General features: G+C 48.1%; 1 protein-coding gene across 1 annotated transcript in view; it reads right to left on the bottom strand.

Annotated features, from left to right (window-relative positions):
- Positions 1-22215, bottom strand: part of LOC311100446 (vesicle transport protein SFT2A-like) — a 44994-nt gene that overhangs the window by 20072 nt on the left and 2707 nt on the right. The window contains exons 3-5 of the mRNA XM_084141368.1: positions 19786-19868; positions 1957-2038; positions 138-173 (exon numbers count right to left, since the gene is read on the bottom strand). Coding sequence (XP_083997494.1) covers positions 138-173; positions 1957-2038; positions 19786-19868 — 201 coding nt within the window. The remainder of the gene's footprint in view (positions 1-137; positions 174-1956; positions 2039-19785; positions 19869-22215) is intronic.

Here is a 22215-nt window from a genome sequence, read left to right as displayed (position 1 = left end):
CTGTGTAGTGCTAGGGCAAAAAAAATAAAATAAAAAATGTGCACCCCTTTGGAGTCCCCAAAACAGAGTTTGGGAAACGCTGGCATAGGGTCACGATGTAGACTACTGAGCTGTTTCAGAGGCTTTCAGATACTTACCCAGAAAACTGCACAAAGCGTCAAAATGAGACAGAGCTGGAGGCAGAAAGAGAAAATCTAAATTAAAACTTTAAAAAAATATTGATTAAATTAATGAATTATCTGATTAATCTATTATCTACTGTGAGGGATTTACTTCAGATTACCACTCAGGTTCGTGCCCTAACAACATATCAACATTGAAGATGGAATCCGCATTAGGGGAAACAGCGCCACTGTTCGCCCCCCAGCGCCTTTGATATTGTTTTGTTGACGGAAACGGAGGAGAGGAGCGGCGTGGTAAAAATATATTCTGCTGTCCTATCGAGCGTGCAACAGTGTTCGTTATATCTTTGTTGTTGTTGTTGCAGTTTCACCAATGAAGGATTCCCGCTTTAAGTAGTCATTTAAAATGTTTTGACTTTTTCAGTCGTGGAAAAAACTAGTGTCTGACCTAAACTAGTGACAGGACTAAATCCACCAACAGCTTAAGAACAGAGGTATCAAGCAACACTGAATAAACCAGTGTCTTAACCTCTTAAGGATCGGACTCTTTTAAAAAAAATGTTCACCTAAAATGACATACCCAAATCGAACTGCCTGTAGCTCAGGACCTGAAGCAAGGATATGCATATTCTCGATACCATTTGAAAGGAAACACTTTGAAGTTTGTGGAAATTTTGAAATTAATGTAGGAGAATATAACACATGAGATCTGGTAAAAGATAATACAAACAAATATAATAACATGCGTTTCCTATTTTATTTTTTTGTTCCATCATCTTTGAAATGCAAGAGAAAGGCCACAATATAATATTGCAGTTTAGGCGCAATTTATATTTTGGCCACTAGATGACAGCAGTGTGTTTGCAAAGTTTCACATTGATCCAGTGAAGCATTGCAATACTGGACTATTTTGTATCAAGCCGAATTAGTCAATTGATACATTTTCAAGTACATAACTATAGAGAACATGCAAAAATGATACGGTAATACAAAATGTAAGTTTACACACTCCCAGGAATGTCATACATGATGGATCATTAGCTTATACACTAACTTTCACACATCTAGATGGCCGGGCGGGGTGGGTGTGGAGCCAGAGACAGCAAGGGTTCAAACTGTAGAACCCAGTTCCTACATTTGTATATAAAAATTGGATTTTATCAAACAAAACTATGCTACATTTTATTTCTGGGACCCTCAGGATGATAAATCAGAGCAAGATTACTGAATGTAAGTACATTATTTACCGTCAGAGGTGAATGTATCAACGTTTTTTTGTTGTTGTGCACTCTCCTCAAACAATAGTATGGTATTTTTTCACTGTAATAGCTACTGTAAATTAGACAGTGCAGTTAGATTAACAAGAATTTAAGCTTTCTGCCCATATAAGACATGTCTATGTCCTGGAAAGTTTGCTGTTACTTACAACAGTCATGCTAAATCACATCAGCGCACGTTAGCTCAACTGTCCCGTATACGGGACACCGATCCCATAGAGGTTAAAGAAGATGACTGCTGAATCCCTTGAGACCTGCGTACTAGATTGACTCTTAAAAAGGCGCAATATGTAATATTTAGACATTTTCAGTCATTTAAAATAATGATGTATATCAATTCATTATTGACGAATATACAGTATCTTAGAAACGCCTCGTATCCAGCCTCATCCCCCAGTTGTGTGATTACTTGCAATGATTGTGATACATGGCTGTTTAACATTAGTTGGACTAGGACGTTACACTTGTGTATGTATTTTTTTTTTTTTTTTTTACACAACGTCAAATAAACTCAAATCAATCGTTTACAATAAAATGAAGCCTAGTTGCCTAGTTACCAGCACCACACAGGTGGCTATCAATCTGGTCGGCTCAAACATCCTCTTCAGCTGCTTCAATGGTCCCATGAGGAAACAGGTGCTGCAGACAGAAGGAAAACACATCGGTTAAACCATAGAAATAAAAATGTCAAATGGATTCTATTTCTATGGGTTATACATTTGACAGACTACATATTGACCACAAGCCCATTGATATGAGAGACCTTGACATGGACGCAACAGAACACTAAAACAGACAAGCAAAAAATAATGCATTCTTCCTTTCAACAGTGTGAATAGATTTTCTGTGGCTGGCTATATAATAAAGCCATCTATACCGAACAAAAAATATAAAAAACGCAACATGCAACAACTTCAACGATTTTACTGAGTTACAGTACATAAAAGGAAAATCAGTCAATTGAAATGAATAATTGAGGCCCTAATCTATGGATTTCACATGACTGGGCAGGGGCAGCCAATTAGAATGAGTATTCCCCCGCAAAAGGGCTTTTATTACAGACAGAAACACTCTTCAGTTTCATCAGCTGTCCGGGTGGCTGGTCTCAGACGATCCTGCAGGTGAAGAAGCCGGATGTGGAGGTCCTGGGCTGGCGTGGTTACACGTGGTCTGCGGTTGTGAAGCCGGTTGGATGTACAGCCAAATTCTCTAAAACGACGTTGGAGGCGGCTTATGGTAGAAAAATTAACATTCAGTTCTCTGGCAACAGCTCTGGTGGACATTCCTGCAGTCAGCATGCCACTTGCACACTCTCTCAAAACGTGAGACATCTGTGGCATTGTGTTAAGTGACAAAACTGCACATTTTAGAGTGGACTTTTATTGTCCCCAGCACAAGGTGCACCTGTGTAATGATCATGCTGTTTAATCAGCTTCTTGATATGCCACACCTGTCAGGTGGATGAATTATCTTGGCAAAGGAGAAATGCTCACTAACAGGGATGTAAACAAATTTGTGCACAACAATTTGAGAGAAATAAGCTTTTTGTGCGTATGGAACATTTCTGGGATCTTTTAATTTCAGCTCATGAAACCTGGGACCAACATGTGTTTATATTTTTGGAGCTGGGGAGGGAGGAGAGGAAGTGGAGTGGAGCTGGGGGGGAAGTGGAGCTGGGGGGAGGAGAGGAAAGTGGAGTGGAGCTGGGGAGGGAGGAAGTGGAGCTGGGGGGAGGGGAGGAAGTGGAGCTGGGGGGAGGAGAGGAAGTGGAGCTGGGGGGAGGAGAGGAAAGTGGAGTGGAGCTGGGGAGGGAGGAAGTGGAGCTGGGGGAGGAGAGGAAAGTGGAGTGGAGCTGGGGAGGGAGGAAGTGGAGTGGAGCTGGGGAGGGAGGAAGTGGAGCTGGGGGAGGAGAGGAAAGTGGAGTGGAGCTGGGGAGGGAGGAGAGGAAAGTGGAGTGGAGCTGGGGAGGGAGGAAGTGGAGCTGGGGGGAGGAGAGGAAAGTGGAGCTGGGGGGAGGAGAGGAAGTGGAGCGGAATTGGGGGGTGGAGAGGAACTGGGGGGTGGAGAGGAAAGTGTAGTGGAGCTGGGGGGAGGAGAGGAAAGTGGAGTGGAGCTGGGGAGGGAGGAAGTGGAGCTGGGGGAGGAGAGGAAAGTGGAGTGGAGCTGGGGAGGGAGGAAGTGGAGCTGGGGGAGGAGAGGAAAGTGGAGTGGAGCTGGGGAGGGAGGAAGTGGAGTGGAGCTGGGGAGGGAGGAGAGGAATTGGGGGGTGGAGAGGAAAGTGTAGTGGAGCTGGGGGGAGGAGAGGAAAGTGGAGCTGGGGGAGGAGAGGAAAGTGGAGTGGAATTGGGGGGAGGAGAGGAATTGGGGGGTGGAGAGGAAAGTGGAGCTGGGGGGAGGAGAGGAAGTGGAGCTGGGGGAGGAGAGGAAAGTGGAGTGGAGCTGGGAGGGAAGTGGAGTGGAGCTGGGGAGGGAGGAAGTGGAGCAGGATGGAGGAGAGGAAAGTGGAGCGGAATTGGGGGGAGGAGAGGAAGTGGGGGGTGGAGAGGAAAGTGGAGTGGAGCTGGGGAGGGAGGAAGTGGAGCTGGGGGAGGAGAGGAAAGTGGAGTGGAGCTGGGGAGGGAGGAAGTGGAGCTGGGGGAGGAGAGGAAAGTGGAGCTGGGGGGAGGAGAGGAAAGTGGAGCGGAATTGGGGGGAGGAGAGGAACTGGGGGGTGGAGAGGAAAGTGGAGTGGAGCTGGGGAGGGAGGAAGTGGAGCTGGGGGAGGAGAGGAAAGTGGAGCTGGGGGGAGGAGAGGAAAGTGGAGTGGAGCTGGGGAGGGAGGAAGTGGAGTGGAGCTGGGGAGGGAGGAGAGGAAAGTGGAGCTGGGGGGAGGAGAGGAAAGTGGAGTGGAGCTGGGAGGGAAGTGGAGTGGAGCTGGGGAGGGAGGAAGTGGAGCAGGGTGGAGGAGAGGAAAGTGGAGTGGAGTGGAGCTGGGAGGGAGGAAGTGGAGCTGGGGGGAGGGAGGAAGTGGAGCTGGGGGGAGGAGAGGAAAGTAGAGTGGAGCTGGGGAGAGGAGAGGAAGTGGAGTGGAGCTGGGGAGGGAGGAAGTGGAGTGGAGCTGGGGAGGGAGGAGGGGAAAGTGGAGTGGAGGGGGGGAAGTGGAGCTGGGGGGAGGAGAGGAAAGTGGAGTGGAGCTAGGAGAGGAAAGTGGAGTGGAGCTGGGAGGGAGGCAGTGGAGCTGGGGGGAGGAGAGGAAGTGGAGTGGAGCTGGTGGAGGAGAGGAGGTGGAGTGGAGCGGGGGGAGGAGAGGAAAGTGGAGTGGAGCTGGGGAGGGAGGAAGTGGAGCTGGGGGAGGAGAGGAAAGTGGAGTGGAGCTGGGGAGGGAGGAAGTGGAGTGGAGCTGGGGAGGGAGGAGAGGAAAGTGGAGCTGGGGGGAGGAGAGGAAGTGGAGCTGGGGGGAGGAGAGGAAAGTGGAGCTGGGGGGAGGAGAGGAAGTGGAGCTGGGGGGAGGAGAGGAAGTGGAGCTGGGGGGAGGAGAGGAAGTGGAGCGGAATTGGGGGGAGGAGAGGAACTGGGGGGTGGAGAGGAAAGTGGAGTGGAGCTGGTGGAGGAGAGGAGGTGGAGTGGGGGGAGGAGAGGAAAGTGGAGCTGGGGGGGGAAGTGTAGCTGGGGGAGGAGAGGAAAGTGGAGTGGAGCTGGGGGGAGGAGAGGAAAGTGGAGTGGAGCTGGGAGGGAAGTGGAGTGGAGCTGGGGAGGGAGGAAGTGGAGCAGGGTGGAGGAGAGGAAAGTGGAGTGGAGTGGAGCTGGGAGGGAGGAGAGGAAGTGGAGCGGAATTGGGGGGAGGAGAGGAACTGGGGGGTGGAGAGGAAAGTGTAGTGGAGCTGGGGGGAGGAGAGGAAAGTGGAGTGGAGCTGGGGAGGGAGGAAGTGGAGCTGGGGGGAGGAGAGGAAAGTGGAGCTGGGGGGAGGAGAGGAAAGTGGAGCTGGGGGAGGAGAGGAAAGTGGAGTGGAGCTGGGGAGGGAGGAAGTGGAGTGGAGCTGGGGAGGGAGGAAGTGGAGCTGGGGGAGGAGAGGAAAGTGGAGTGGAGCTGGGGAGGGAGGAAGTGGAGTGGAGCTGGGGAGGGAGGAAGTGGAGCTGGGGGAGGAGAGGAAAGTGGAGTGGAGCTGGGGAGGGAGGAGAGGAAAGTGGAGTGGAGCTGGGGAGGGAGGAAGTGGAGCTGGGGGGAGGAGAGGAAAGTGGAGCTGGGGGGAGGAGAGGAAGTGGAGCGGAATTGGGGGGTGGAGAGGAACTGGGGGGTGGAGAGGAAAGTGGAGCTGGGGGGAGGAGAGGAAAGTGGAGTGGAGCTGGGGAGGGAGGAAGTGGAGCTGGGGGAGGAGAGGAAAGTGGAGTGGAGCTGGGGAGGGAGGAAGTGGAGTGGAGCTGGGGAGGGAGGAGAGGAATTGGGGGGTGGAGAGGAAAGTGTAGTGGAGCTGGGGGGAGGAGAGGAAAGTGGAGCTGGGGGAGGAGAGGAAAGTGGAGTGGAATTGGGAGGGAAGTGGAGTGGAGCTGGGGAGGGAGGAAGTGGAGCAGGGTGGAGGAGAGGAAAGTGGAGCGGAATTGGGGGGAGGAGAGGAAGTGGGGGGTGGAGAGGAAAGTGGAGTGGAGCTGGGGAGGGAGGAAGTGGAGCTGGGGGAGGAGAGGAAAGTGGAGTGGAGCTGGGGAGGGAGGAAGTGGAGCTGGGGGAGGAGAGGAAAGTGGAGCTGGGGGGAGGAGAGGAAAGTGGAGCGGAATTGGGGGGAGGAGAGGAACTGGGGGGGTGGAGAGGAAAGTGGAGTGGAGCTGGGGAGGGAGGAAGTGGAGCTGGGGGAGGAGAGGAAAGTGGAGTGGAGCTGGGGAGGGAGGAAGTGGAGTGGAGCTGGGGAGGGAGGAGAGGAAAGTGGAGCTGGGGGGAGGAGAGGAAAGTGGAGTGGCGCTGGGAGGGAAGTGGAGTGGAGCTGGGGAGGGAGGAAGTGGAGCAGGGTGGAGGAGAGGAAAGTGGAGTGGAGTGGAGCTGGGAGGGAGGAAGTGGAGCTGGGGGGAGGGAGGAAGTGGAGCTGGGGGGAGGAGAGGAAAGTAGAGTGGAGCTGGGGAGAGGAGAGGAAGTGGAGTGGAGCTGGGGAGGGAGGAAGTGGAGTGGAGCTGGGGAGGGAGGAGGGGAAAGTGGAGTGGAGGGGGGGGAAGTGGAGCTGGGGGGAGGAGAGGAAAGTGGAGTGGAGCTAGGAGAGGAAAGTGGAGTGGAGCTGGGAGGGAGGCAGTGGAGCTGGGGGGAGGAGAGGAAGTGGAGTGGAGCTGGTGAAGGAGAGGAGGTGGAGTGGAGCGGGGGGAGGAGAGGAAGTGGAGTGGAGCTGGTGGAGGAGAGGAGGTGGAGTGGAGCGGGGGGAGGAGAGGAAAGTGGAGTGGAGCTGGGGAGGGAGGAAGTGGAGCTGGGGGAGGAGAGGAAAGTGGAGTGGAGCTGGGGAGGGAGGAAGTGGAGTGGAGCTGGGGAGGGAGGAGAGGAAAGTGGAGCTGGGGGGAGGAGAGGAAGTGGAGCTGGGGGGAGGAGAGGAAGTGGAGCTGGGGGGAGGAGAGGAAGTGGAGCGGAATTGGGGGGAGGAGAGGAACTGGGGGGTGGAGAGGAAAGTGGAGTGGAGCTGGTGGAGGAGAGGAGGTGGAGTGGAGCGGGGGGAGGAGAGGAAAGTGGAGCTGGGGGGGGAAGTGTAGCTGGGGGAGGAGAGGAAAGTGGAGTGGAGCTGGGGGGAGGAGAGGAAAGTGGAGTGGAGCTGGGAGGGAAGTGGAGTGGAGCTGGGGAGGGAGGAAGTGGAGCAGGGTGGAGGAGAGGAAAGTGGAGTGGAGCTGGGAGGGAGGAAGTGGAGCTGGGGTAGGAGAGGAAAGTAGAGTGGAGCTGGGGAGAGGAGAGGAAGTGGAGCAGGGGGGAGGAGAGGGAGTGGAGCAGGGGGAGGAGAGGAAGTGGAGTGGAGCTGGGGGGGTGGAGCTGGGGGGAGGAGAGGAAGTGGAGCTGGGGAAGGAGAGGGAGTGGAGCTGGGGGGGAGGAAACTACAGTAGTGTCGAAGAACATTTTAATAAATTAGCAGACGCTCTTATCCAGAGCGACTTCCAGTTAGTGAGTGCATACATTTCAGACTTTATTTCTCTCTGTACTGGGATCGTACACGGGCATTCCAGTGCCGTTTCAGAACGTTTCAGGAAAATACGAATCACTGACGCATTTTGTTAATGTCTTATGATTAACTTGAGCAAATTAATGTATTTTCTAATAAATTCAATACATTCTTGAATATTGTTGAATTACTTTTTAAATGTCTGTTTGCAAAAGACCATAAGGATTGGACCGTAGAGGACTGGAGTAAGGTCATCTTCTCTGATGAGTCCAATTTTCAGTTTTGCCCAACACCTGGTCATCTAATGGTTAGACAGAGAGACCTGGAGAGGCCTACAAGCCACAGTGTCTCGCACCCACTGTGAAATTTGGTGGAGGATCGGTGATGATCTGGGGGTGCTTCAGCAAGGCTGGAATCGGGCAGATTTGTCTTTGTGGAGGACGCATGAATCAAGCCATGTACAAGGTTGTCCTGGAAGAAAACTTGCTTCCTTTTGCTCTGACATTGTTCCCCAACTCTGAGGATTGGTTTTTCCAGCAGGACAATGCGCCATGCCACACAGCCAGGTCAATCAAGGTGTGGATGGAGGACCACAGATCAAGACCCTGTCATGGCCAGCCTAATCTCCAGACTTGAACCCCATTGAAAACTTCTGGAATTTGATCATGAGGAAGATGGATGATCACAAGCCATCAAACAAAGCAGAGCTGCTTGCATTTTTGCGCCAGGAGTGGCATAAAGTCACCCAACATCAATGTGAAAGACTGGTGGAGAGCATGCCAAGACGCATGAAAGCTGTGATTGAAAATCAGGGTTATTCCACAAAATATTGATTTCTGAACTCTTCCTAAGTTAAAACATTAGTATTGTGTTGTTTAAAAATGAACATGAACTTATTTTCTTTGCATTATTCGAGGTCTGACAACACTGCATCTTTTTTGTTATTTTGACCAGTTGTCATTTTCTGCAAATAAATGCTCTAAATGACAATATTTTTATTTGGAATTTGGGAGAAATGTTGTCAGTAGTTTATAGAATAAAACAAAAATGTTATTTTTACCCAAACACATACCTATAAATAGTAAAACCAGAGAAACTGATCATTTTGCAGTGGTCTCTTAATTTCTTCCAGAGCTGTATATATAAACTCTGCAAAAAAAGAAACATCCTCTCACTGTCAACTGCGTTTATTTTCAGCAAACTTAACGTGTAAATATTTGTATGAACATAACAATATTCAACAACTGAGACATAAACTGAACAAGTTCCACAGACATGTGACTAACAGAAATGGAATAATGTGTCCCTGAACAAAGGGGGGGTCAAAATCAAAAGTAACAGTCAGTATCTGGTGTGGCCACCAGCTGCATTAAGTACTGCAGTGCATCTCCTCCTCATGGACTGCACCAGATTTGCCAGTTCTTGCTGTGAGATGTTACCCCACTCTTCCACCAAGGCACCTGCAAGTTCTCAGACATTTCTGGGGGGGAATGGCCCTAGCCCTCACCCTCCGATTCAACAGGTCCCAGACGTGCTCAATGGGATTGAGATCCAGGCTCTTCACTGGCCATGGCAGAACACTGACATTCCTTTGAGATTGCCTGCAATGACAACAAGCTCAGTCCGATGATGTTGTGACACACCGCCCCAGACCATGACGTACCCTCCATCTACAAATCGATCCCACTCCAGAGTACAGGCCTCGGTGTAACGCTCATTCCTTCGACGATTAACGCGAATCCGACCATCACCCCTGGTGAGACAAAACTGCGACTCGTCAGTGAAGAGCACTTTTTGCCAGTCCTGTCTGGTCCAGCGACGGTGGGTTTGTGCCCATGTAACTCGGGCAGTTGTTGTTGCCATCCTGTACCTGTCCCGCAGGTGTGATATTGGGATGTACCAATCCTGTGCAGGTGTTGTTACACGTGGTCTGCCACTGCGAGGACGATCAGCTGTCCGTCCTGTCTCCCTGTAACGCTGTCTTAGGCGTCTCACAGTACGGACATTGCAATTTATTGCCCTGGCCACATCTGCAGTCCTCATGCCTCCTTGCAGCATGCCTAAGGCACGTTCACGCAGATGAGCAGGGACCCTGGGCATCTTTCTTTTAGTGTTTTTCAGAGTCAGTAGAGAGGCCTCTTTAGTGTCCTAAGTTTTCATAACTGTGACCTTAATTGCCTACCGTCTGTAAACTGTTAGTGTCTTAACGACCGTTCCACAGGTGCATGTTCATTAATTGTTTATGGTTCATTGAACAAGCATGGGAAACAGTGTTTAAACCATTTACAATGAAGATCTGTGAAGTTATTTGGATATTTACTAATTATCTTTGAAAGACAGGGTCCTGAAAAAGGGATGTTTCTTTTTTTGCTGAGATATATATATATATATATATACACACAGTGAGGGAAAAAAGTATTTGATCCCCTCTCAATCAGAAAGATTTCTGGCTCCCAGGTGTCTTTTATACAGGTAACGAGCTGAGATTAGGAGCACACTCTTAAAGGGAGTGCTCCTAATCTCAGCTTGTTACCTGTATAAAAGACACCTGTCCACAGAAGCAATCAATCAATCAGATTCCAAACTCTCCACCATGACCAAGACCAAAGAGCTCTCCAAGGATGTCAGGGACAAGATTGTAGACATACACAAGGCTGGAATGGGCTACAAGACCATCGCCAAGCAGCTTGGTGAGAAGATGACAACAGTTGGTGCGATTATTCGCAAATGGAAGAAACACAACATAACTGTCAATTTCCCTCTGCCTGGGGCTCCATGCAAGATCTCACCTCGTGGAGTTGCAATGATCATGAGAACGGTGAGGAATCAGCCCAGAACTACACGGGAGGATCTTGTCAATGATCTCAAGGCAGCTGGGACCATAGTCACCAAGAAAACAATTGGTAACACACTACGCCGTGAAGGACTGAAATCCTGCAGCGCCCGCAAGGTCCCCCTGCTCAAGAAAGCACATACACAGGGCCATCTGAAGTTTGCCAATGAACGTCTGAATGATTCAGAGGAGAACTGGGTGAAAGTGTTGTGGTCAGATGAGACCAAAATCGAGCTCTTTGGCATCAACTCAACTCGCCGTGTTTGGAGGAGGAGGAATGCTGCCTATGACCCCAAGAACACCATCCCCACCGTCAAACATGGAGGTGGAAACATTATGCTTTGGGGGTGTTTTTCTGCTAAGGGGACAGGACAACTTCACCGCATCAAAAGGGATGATGGACGGGGCCATGTACCGTCAAATCTTGGGTGAGAACCTCCTTCCCTCAGCCAGGGCATTGAAAATGGGTCGTGGATGGGTATTCCAGCATGACAATGACCCAAAACACACGGCCAAGGCAACAAAGGAGTGGCTCAAGAAGAAGCACATTAAGGTTCTGGAGTGGCCTAGCCAGTCTCCAGACCTTATTCCCATAGAAAATCTGTGGAGGGAGCTGAAGGTTCGAGTTGCCAAACCTTCAGCCTCGAAACCTTAATGACTTGGAGAAGATCTGCAAAGAGGAGTGGGTCAAAATCCCTTCTGAGATGTGTGCAAACCTGGTGGCCAACTACAAGAAACGTCTGACCTCTGTGATTTCCAACAAGGGTTTTGCCACCAAGTACTAAGTCATGTTTTGCAGAGGGGTCAAATACTTATTTCCCTCATTAAAATGCAATTTATAACATTTTTGACATGCGTCTTTCTGGAATTTTTTTTTGTTATTCTGTCTCTCACTGTTCAAATAAACCTACCATTAAAATTATAGAATGATCATGTCTTTGTCAGTGGGCAAACGTACAAAATCAGCAGGGGATAAAATACTTTTTTCCCTCACTGTATATACACGTACATATACACACACACTCCTTCAAGACAGTTGGAAAAGCATTCCAGGTGAAGCTGGTTGAGAGAATGTCAAGAGTGTGCAAAGCTGTCATCAAGGCAAAGGGTGGCTACTTTGAATAATCTAAAATCTATTTTGATTTGTTTAACACTTTTTTGGTTACTACATTTTTACATTTTTAGTCATTTAGCAGACGCTCTTATCCAGTGCATACATTTTCATACTGGCCCCCCCATGTGTCATTTCATATTCTGATTTTATAGGGACCTCCTGGTGGGCTTAGGATATATATTATGCAACACTCATGGTTACTTATACATCGGCCTACCTGAATATACGCCTTCATTAAAATATGACGTCTGAGCACTTCCAAGTTACTATGTGGACAAAAGCCCTTGTCTGCATTGCAAACGGCACACTATTCCCTCCATAGTGTACTACGGGCCCAGGTCAAAAGTAGTGCGCTACATAGGGAATAGGGTGCCATTTGGGACAAAGGCCCAGTGTAAACATGACACTACTGTTTGTGGACACACAAGACACCGACCCAGTTTCTTTCACACAGTGTTATCGATGTGTAAACACATAGGATGACAGAAGACACCTGGGAGGAACCAGGCGCAGAGGGGAGGAACCAGGGGAGGAACCAGGCGCAGAGGGGAGGAACCAGGCGCAGAGGGGAGGAACCAGGCGCAGAGGGGAGGAACCAGGCGCAGAGGGGAGGAACCAGGCGCAGAGGGGAGGAACCAGGCGCAGAGGGGAGGAACCAGGCGCAGAGGGGAGGAACCAGGCGCAGAGGGGAGGAACCAGGTGCAGAGGGGAGGAACCAGGCGCAGAGGGGAGGAACCAGGCGCAGAAGGGAGGCCCATCCTCACATTACCAGGTTAACTAGATCAAAACCATCAGAGAGTAAGTAACCAGTAAGAGTAAGTCAAAGCCCACTGAACTGAAATATAAAACGCAACAACTGTTGGTCCCATGTTTCATGAGCTGAATTAAAATCCCAGACATTTTCCATGTGCACAAAAAGCTTATTTCTCTCAAATTTTGTGCACAAATGTGTTTACATCCCTGTTAGTGAGCATTTCTCCTTTGCCAAGATAATCCACCTGACAGGTGTGGCATATCACGAAGCTGATTAAACAGCATGATCATTACACAGGTGCACCTTGTGCTGGGGACAATAAAAGGCCACTCTAAAATGTGCAGTTATGTGCAGTTACGTCATACAACACAATGCCACAGATGTCTCAAGTTGAGGGAGTGTGCAATTGGCATGCTGACTGCAGGAATGTCCACCAGAGCTGTTGCCAGATAATTTAATGTTCATTTCTCTACAATAAGCTGCCTCCAATGTCGTTATAGAGAATTTGGCAGTACGTCCAAACGGCCTCCCAACCACAGACCACGTGTAACCACGCCAGCCCAGGACCCCAGGACCTCCACATATGGCTTCTTCACCTGCGGGATCATCTGAGGAGTATTTCTGTTTATGTAATAAAACCTTTTGTGAGGGAAAACTCATTCTGATTGGCTGGCCTGGCTCCCCAGTGGGTGGGCCAGGCTGCCAAGTGGGTGGGCCTATGCCCTCCAAGGCCCACCCATGGCTGCACCCCTGCCCAGTCATGTGAAATCCATAGATTAGGGCCTAAAACTTAGAGGGTACCTCATGATAAGCTGTAGACCCACTATCTACCAAGAGAGTTTTCATCTATATTTTTCGTAGCCGTCTATTTACCACCACAAACCCATGCCGGCACTAAGACCGCACTCAACGAGCTGTATAAGGCCATAAGCAAAGAAGAAAATATTCATCCAGAAGCGGCGCTCCTAGTGGCCGGGGACTTTAATGCAGGTAAACTTTAATTTTTTGTACCTAATTTCTACCAGCATGAAAACAAAACTCTAGACCACCTTTACTCCACACAGATGCAAAGCAGGAAGTACCAGTGACTCGCTCAATAAGGAAGTGGTCAGATGACACGGATGCTACGCTACAGGTCTGTTTTGCTAGCACAGACTGGAATATGTTCCGGGATTCATCCGATGGCATTGAGGAGTATTCCAGTTACTAGTAAGCATGCACCCATTAAGAAAATGACTAAAAACTGTTAAATCCCTGTGGGTTGATGAGGAATTGAAAAATGGTATGGTTGAGAGGGATGAGGCAAAAGGAAAGGCAAATAAGTCTGGCTGCACAACCGATTGGAAAACGTACTGCAAATTGAGAAATCATGTGACTAAACTGAATAAAAAGAAGAAACAACACTATGAAACAAGGATAAATGACATAAAGAATGATAGTAAAAAGCTTTGGAGCACCTTAAATGAAATGTTGGGGGAAAAAGGCAAACTCAGCTCCATCATTCATTGAATCAGATGACTCATTCATCACAAAACCAACTTATATTGTCAACTACTTTAATACTTTTTTCATTGGCAAGTTTAGCAAAATTAGGCATGACATGCCAGCAACAATTACTGACACCACACATCCAAGTATATCTGACCAAATGATGAAAGTCAAGCATTGTAAATTTGAATTGCGTAAAGTGAGTGTGGAAGAGGTGAACAAATTATTGTTGTCTATTAACAATGACAAGCCACTGGGGTCTGACAACCTGGAGGGAAAATTGCGGAGGATATTGCCACTCCTATTTGCCATATTTTCAATTGAAGCCTACTAGAATGTGTGTGCCCTCAGGCCTGGAGGGAAGCAAAAGTCATTCCGCTACCTAAGAATAGTAAAGCCCCCTTTACTGGCTCAAACAGCCGACCAATCAGCCTGTTACCAACCCTTAGTAAACTATTGGAAATAATTGTGTTTGACCAGATACAATGCTATTTTACAGTAAACAAATTGACAACAAACTTTCAGCACGCTTATAGGGAAGGACATTCAACAAGCACAGCACTCACACAAATGACTGATGATTGGCTGAGAGAAATTGATGATAAAAAGATTGTGGGGGGCTGTTTTGTTAGACTTCAGTTTGGCTTTTGACATTATCGATCATTGTCTGCTGATGGAAAAATGTATGTGTTATGGCTTTACACCCCCTGCTATAATGTGGATAAAGAGTTACCTGTAACAGAACACAGAGGGTGTTCTTTAATGGAAGCCTCTGAAACATAATCAGGAATTCCCCAAGGCAGCTGTCTAAGGAAAGCCATTGTGTCTATGTATGCGGATGACTCAACACTATACACGTCAGCAACTGAAATAACTTCCAACACTTAACAAAGAGCTGCAGTTAGTTTCGGAATGGGTGGCAAGGAATAAGTTAGTCCTGGATATTTCCAAAACTAAAAGCATAGTATTTGGGTCAAATCATTCACTAAACCCTAAACCTCAACTTCATCTCGTAATGAATAATGTGGAAATTCAGCAAGTTGAGGTGACTAAACTGCTTGGAGTAACCCTGGATTGTAAACTGTCATGGTCAAAACATATTGATACAACAGTAGCTAAGATGGGGATAAGTCTGTCCATAATAAAGCGCTGCTCTGCCTTCTTAACAACACTATCAACAAGGCAGGTCCTACAGGCCCTAGTTTTGTCGCACCTGGACTACTGTTCAGTAGTGTGGTCAGGTGGCACAAAGAGGGACTTGGGAAAATTGCAGTTGGCTCAGAACAGGCAGCACAGCTGGCCCTTAAAAGTACACGGAGAGCTAACATTAATGACATGCATGTTAGTCTCTCCTGGCTTAGAGTGGAAGAGAGATTGACTTCATCACTGCTTGATTTTGTAAGAGGTGTTGATAAGCTGGATGTACCGAGCTGTCTGTTTAAAATACTAGCACACAGCTCGGACAACCATGCATACCCCACAAGACATGCCACCAGAGGTCTCTTCACAGTCCCCAAGTCCAGAACAGACTATGGGAGGAGCACAGTACTACATAGAGCTATGACTACATGGAACTCTATTCCACATCAGGTAACTGATGCAAGCAGTAGAATCAGATTTAAAAACAGGTAAAAATACACCTTATGGAACAACGGGGACTCTGAAGAGACACACACACAGGTACAGACACACGCATACAAACGCTAGCACACGCATTCTACACACACGTACATTGTAATATTGTTGTATGGTGGTATTATACATTTTGTATTGTAGATATGTAGTGGTGTAATAATGTTATATGATGTACAGTATTATATTTTGTTTTATATGTAATGTAAATGCTTTAATATGTTTGGACCCCAGGAAGAGTAGCTGCTGCCTTGGCAATTGAGATCCCTAATAAATACAAATACTAACACTTCAGTCACCGGCTTCATCAATAAGTGCATCGACGACGTCGTCCACACAATGACCGTACGTACATATCCCAACCAGAAGCCATGGATTACAGGCAACATCCGCACCGAGCTAAAGGCTAGAGCTGCCGCTTTCAAGGAGTGGGACACTAATCCGGACGCTTATAAGAAATCCTGCTACGCCCTCAGACGAACCATCAAACAGGCAAAGCGTCAATACAGGACTGAGATTGAATCCTTCTACACCGACACTGACACTCGTCGGATGTGGCAGGGTTTGGAAACTATTACGGACTACAAAGGGAAACCCAGCCAAGAGCTGCCCAGTGACACAAGCCTACCAGACAGGCTAAATGCCTTCTATGCTCGCTTCGAGGCAAGTAACACTGAAACATGCACCAGCTGACATTTTCAACCTCTCCCTGACCGAGTCTGTAATACCAACATGTGTCAAGCAGACCACCATAGACCCTGTGCCCAAGAAAGTTAAGGTAACCTGGCTAAATGACTACCGCCCCGTAGCACTCACGTCGGTAGCCATGAAAGTCTGGTCATGGCTCACATCAACACCATCATCCCGGACACCCTAGACCCACTCCAATTCGCATACCGCCCGATGACAGCTGACGCAATCTCAATCGCACTCCACACTGCCCTTTCCCACCTGGACAAAAGGAACACCTACGTGAGAATGCTATTCATTGACTACAGCTCAGCGTTCAACACCATAGTGCCCTCAAAGCTCATCACTAAGCTAAGGATCCTGGGACTAAACACCTCCCTCTGCAACTGGATCCTGGGCTTCCTGATGGGCCGCCCCCAGGTGGTAAGGGTAGGTAACAACACATCTGCCACGCTGATCCTCAACACGGGGGCCACTCAGGGGTGCATGCTCAGTCTCCTCCTGTACTCCCTGTTCACCCATGACTGCATGGCCAAGCATGACCCCAACACCATCATTAAGTTTGCCGAATACACAAAAGTGGTAGGACTGATCACCGACAACAATGAGACAGCCTATAGGGAGGTGGTCAGAGACCTGGCCATGTGGTGCCAGGACAACAACCTCTCCCTCAACGTGTGCAAGACAAAGGAGCTGATTGTGGACTACAGGAAAAGGAGGGCCGAACACACCCCCATTCACATCGACAGAGCTGTAGTGGAGCGGGTCGAGAGCTTCAAGTTCCTTGGTGTCCACATCACCAACAAACTATCATTGTCCAAAGACACCAAGACAGTCGTGAAGAGGGCACAACAAAGCCTATTCCCCCTCAGGAGACTGAAAAGATTTGACATGGGTCCCAAGATCCTCAAAAAGTTATATAGCTGCACTATCGAGAGCATCCTGACCGGTTGCATCAACGCCTGGTATGGCAACTGCTCGGCATCCGACCGTAAGGCGCTACAGAGGGTAGTGCGTATGGCCCAGTACATTCCTGCCATACAGGACCTATGGTTGATGTCGGAAGTTTACATACACTTAGGTTGGAGTCATTAACTCGTTTTTCCAACGATTGACCTCAATCCTATAGAACATTTGTGGGCAGAACTGAAAAAGCGTGTGCGAGCAAGGATGCCTACAAACCTGACTCAGTTACACCAGCTCTGTCAGGAGGAATGGGCCAAAATTCACCAAACTTATTGTGGGAAGCTTGTGGAAGGCTACCCGAAACATTTGACCCAAGTTAAACAATTTAAAGGCAATGCTACCAAATACTAATTGAGTGTATGTAAACTTCTGACCCACTGGGAATGTGATGAAATAAATAATAGCTGAAATAAATAATTCTCTCTACTATTATTCTGACATTTCACATTCTTAAAATAAAGTGGTGATCATAACTGACCTAAAACAGGGAATTTTTACTAGGATTAAATGTCAGGAATTGTGAAAAATATATTTGGCTAGGGTGTATGTAAACTTCCGACTTCAATTTTATATACACAAGGCAGTGTCAGAGGAAGGCCCTCAAAATTGTCAAAGACTCCAGCCACCCAAGTCATAGACTGTTCTCTCTGCTACCGCACGGCAAGCGGTACCGCAGAGCCAAGTCTAGGTCCAAAAATTACCTTGACTAACCTGTAACCTGCACATTGACTCGGTACCGGTACCCCCTGTTGATAGCCTCGGTACCGGTACCCCCTGTTGATAGCCTCGGTACCGGTACCCCCTGTTGATAGCCTCGGTACCGGTACCCCCTGTTGATAGCCTCGGTACCGGTACCCCCTGTTGATATCCTCGGTACCGGTACCCCCTGTTGATATCCTCGGTACCGGTACCCCCTGTTGATATCCTCGGTACCGGTACCCCCTGTTGATATCCTCGGTACCGGTACCCCCTGTTGATATCCTCGGTACCGGTACCCCCTGTTGATATCCTCGGTACCGGTACCCCCTGTTGATTGCCTCGGTACCGGTACCCCCTGTTGATAGCCTCGGTACCGGTACCCCCTGTTGATAGCCTCGGTACCGGTACCCCCTGTTGATAGCCTCGTTATTGTTATTTATTGTGTTACTTATTTATTTTTCACTTTAGCTTATTTGGTAAATATTTTCTTAAAACTGAATTGTTGGTTAAGGGCTTGTAAGTAAGCAATTTCACGGTAAGGTCTACACCTGTTGTATTCGGTGCATGTGACATAACATTTGATTTAATGAATTTATTTAAAATAGACTGATTTCCTTATATGAACTGTAAATCTTTGAAATTGTTGCATGTTGAGTTTATATTTTTGTTCAGTATTATAGTAAGTAAGCGTTTGAAAAGTTAGCGTTGTCCGAGCCAGAACGGCCCATAGGGGCAGGAGCCCATCTCCTGATTCTGATGTACAATTACACCCCCCTGGACGGGACGCTAGTCTGTCGCAGGGCCTTCCCCCAAATCAATCTCCTTTATGCTGAGTGCCAAGCAGAGAGGCATTGGATCCCATTTTTTTGAGTCTATGGTATGACTTGTATCTTGGAGAGAGTCACACGTAATACGTTCGACTGACAGCTCAACCCTCTCTTGATTCTTAGATGGAGAAATAAACCCAACAGACATGTTCCACCATCAGGAACTCAACCAAAAGACATTACTGCACTGAACCACATGTCCTGAACTATAGAAACCCTATACCACAATGAATCCTAGACAGCTGTATATTGTGTCCAAAGCAACTTACTTACAGTACAGTGAGTGCACACGTATGTGTGTGATCCCTGCGGGAAACGAACCAACGACCCTTGGTGTTGTCAACGCCGTACTCTTATCAACTGAGCCACACAGGACTACTACACCAAGCTCAAATAGGGAAACCCGTCCAGTGTGCTTCTGTTCACTAGAACAGGGACAGAACCTATGACCAGATCTCCTTCTAATTCCATGACTTGAACACCCCTCTACAATTAACTCAATGGACACTTACATATTACATTTACATTTTAGTCATTTAGCAGACGCTCTTATCCAGAGCGACTTACAGTTAGTGAGTGCATATTATTATTATTTTTTTCATACTGCCCCCCCCCCCCCCCGTGGGAATCTAACCCACAACCCTGGTGTTGCAAACGCCATGCTCTACCAACTGGGCTACAGCTGGACGACGCTGGGCCAATTGTGCACCGCCCCATGGGGTCTCCCGGTCGCGGCCGGCTACGACAGAGCCTGGATTTGAACCAGGATCTCTAGTGGCACAGCTAGCACTGCGATGCAGTGCCTTAGCCCACTGCGCCACTCGGGAGACTCCACTTGGGAAGCTACTGACTTCCTGCTACTGCGTACATTCCAAATGGTTGACGGGACGGGAGATGATGAATTGATAGTGTGGACTAAAAGGTTAGGCACCCCATCAATCACGTTAGGTAAGTGTTGCTAAACATTCAAAATCTACACAGAGATGTTCCAAAACCAAAACACCAACAACTCAGTGTCTGGGTCAAGTTCATCCAAAGTTAAGTTAGATGGATAGGAGGGAACTTCCAGTGAAATTACCTCACACATTAAAAAATAATTCATTTCTGGGCAATCTACTGAAATGTAATGTCATTTTTAAATGTAAAAAGTATACGCATTAAGTATGCATTTACTAAAGCTTAATTCCTGGACTGCTTGGAATGGAAATAGCTTTGCCTTTAGCTCTTGCAGTAACAACAGTATTGCTTGCAAATCATGAACAAGTGAATGAATGAATGACTCACTCACCTGGAGAGTGCAGCGAGGTTCCCTAGTGTGTAGAACACAGCAAACAGCTTGGTGCCACCGGGTAAGAACAGCAGTGCAGTGCCCTGGTTAAAAACACACAACATTAAATCATTACCACGTCCACCTAGGCATTACCCTGCCACGTCCACCTAGGCATTACCCTGCCACGTCCACCTAGGCATTACCCTGCCACGTCCACCTAGGCATTACCCTGCCACGTCCACCTAGGCATTACCCTGCCACGTCCACCTAGGCATTACCCTGCCACGTCCACCTAGGCATTACCCTGCCACGTCCACCTAGGCATTACCCTGCCACGTCCACCTAGGCATTACCCTGCCACGTCCACCTAGGCATTACCCTGCCACGTCCACCTAGGCATTACCCTGCCACGTCCACCTAGGCATTACCCTGCCACGTCCACCTAGGCATTACCCTACCGTCAGGCTGTATGACCAGTCTGATCGGCTATAAACTCCTGGCCCCGTGTAGCTCAGTTGGTAGAGGATGGCGCTTGCAACGCCAGGGTTGTGGGTTCGATTCCCACGGGGGGGCCAGTATAAAAAAAATATATATGTATGCACTGGATAAGAGCGTCTGCTAAATGACTAAAATAAAAATAAAGAAGAGGTACGCTAGATCAATGTTCCCTGGAATTAGGCTATTTGGTAAATATCGGGTAGTTTAAATATTTAAAAATGCTCATCTTTGTATTGCTTTTGTATTTTATTTTGAACAAGAACAATCTGTAGGCCTAAGAAAAATTTCAGGGTTCCCTGAAATGTTACAAATACAATAATGTTACATGATTGCCACCTAGTTGTAAAACACCATATCACTTTCTCCACATGGATATCTTGGTTCACAAAAACAGGATCCTTGACTCATTGAAGTTTCTTTTTTAAGTTGATCATATAGTCTAGGGCTCTCCAACCCTGTTCCTGGACAGCTACCATCCTGTAGGTTATCTAGCACTCCTGTTAATAATTAGCTGCTTGATAAGCTAAAAATCAGGTTAGTTACAACTGGTGTTGGAACGAAAACCTACAGGAGGGGTAGCTCTCCAGGAACAGGGTTGGAGGTAAAACCTACAGGAGGGGTAGCTCTCCAGGAACAGGGTTGGAGGTAAAACCTACAGGAGGGGTACCTCTCCAGGAACAGGTTTGGAGAGCACTGATATAGGCTATCAGATAAAGGCTCTCTTCTTGTGGAATAAACCCATGGTGTTTAACACCAACCTTACGTAATCTGATCCATCTCCTTATGAAAGACCAACGGTGCATACAAATACATGACTCATGTTAAAAGACGCATTCCTGAACTAGTAGAATCGATTATGAATGAGGAAAATAATGATAGGTCTTCCGTTATGAATGGCTCTCACCAGTGTTGTTAACATGGTGTGAATAATCAGTATGCAGTGTCTCCAGAGATGTTATCAGTACAACTGTTCTGTACACAGGCCAGACCATAACCACACTAACAGAGGGGACAACTGTTCTGTAGGCAGGCCAGACCATAACCACACTAACAGAGGGGACAACTGTTCTGTAGGCAGGCCAGACCATAACCACACTAACAGAGGGGACAACTGTTCTGTAGGCAGGCCATACCATAACCACACTAACAGAGGGGACAACTGTTCTGTAGGCAGGCCAGACCATAACCACACTAACAGAGGGGACAACTGTTCTGTAGGCAGGCCAGACCATAACCACACTAACAGAGGGGACAACTGTTCTGTAGGCAGGCCATACCATAACCACACTAACAGAGGGGACAACTGTTCTGTAGGCAGGCCAGACCATAACCACACTAACAGAGGGGACAACTGTTCTGTAGGCAGGCCATACCATAACCACACTAACAGAGGGGACAACTGTTCTGTAGGCAGGCCATACCATAACCACACTAACAGAGGGGACAACTGTTCTGTAGGCAGACCATACCATAACCACACTAACAGAGGGGACAACTGTTCTGTAGGCAGGCCATACCATAACCACACTAAGAGAGGGGACAACTGTTCTGTAGGCAGGCCATACCATAACCACACTAACAGAGGGGACAACTGTTCTGTACACAGGCCAGACCATAACCACACTAACAGAGGGGACAACTGTTCTGTAGGCAGGCCATACCATAACCACACTAACAGAGGGGACAACTGTTCTGTAGGCAGACCACACCATAACCACACTAACAGAGGGGACAACTGTTCTGTAGGCAGGCCATACCATAACCACACTAACAGAGGGGACAACTGTTCTGTACACAGGCCAGACCATAACCACACTAACAGAGGGGACAACTGTTCTGTAGGCAGGCCATACCATAACCACACTAACAGAGGGGACAACTGTTCTGTAGGCAGGCCATACCATAACCACACTAACAGAGGGGACAACTGTTCTGTAGGCAGGCCATACC

This window comes from Coregonus lavaretus, assembly GCF_964263955.1.
Source record: "Coregonus lavaretus genome assembly, chromosome: 25".
In the NCBI taxonomy this organism is placed as follows: domain Eukaryota; kingdom Metazoa; phylum Chordata; class Actinopteri; order Salmoniformes; family Salmonidae; genus Coregonus; species Coregonus lavaretus.
The sequence above is the reverse complement of the archived record's forward strand: the minus strand, read 5'-3'. Positions and strand labels throughout refer to the sequence as shown.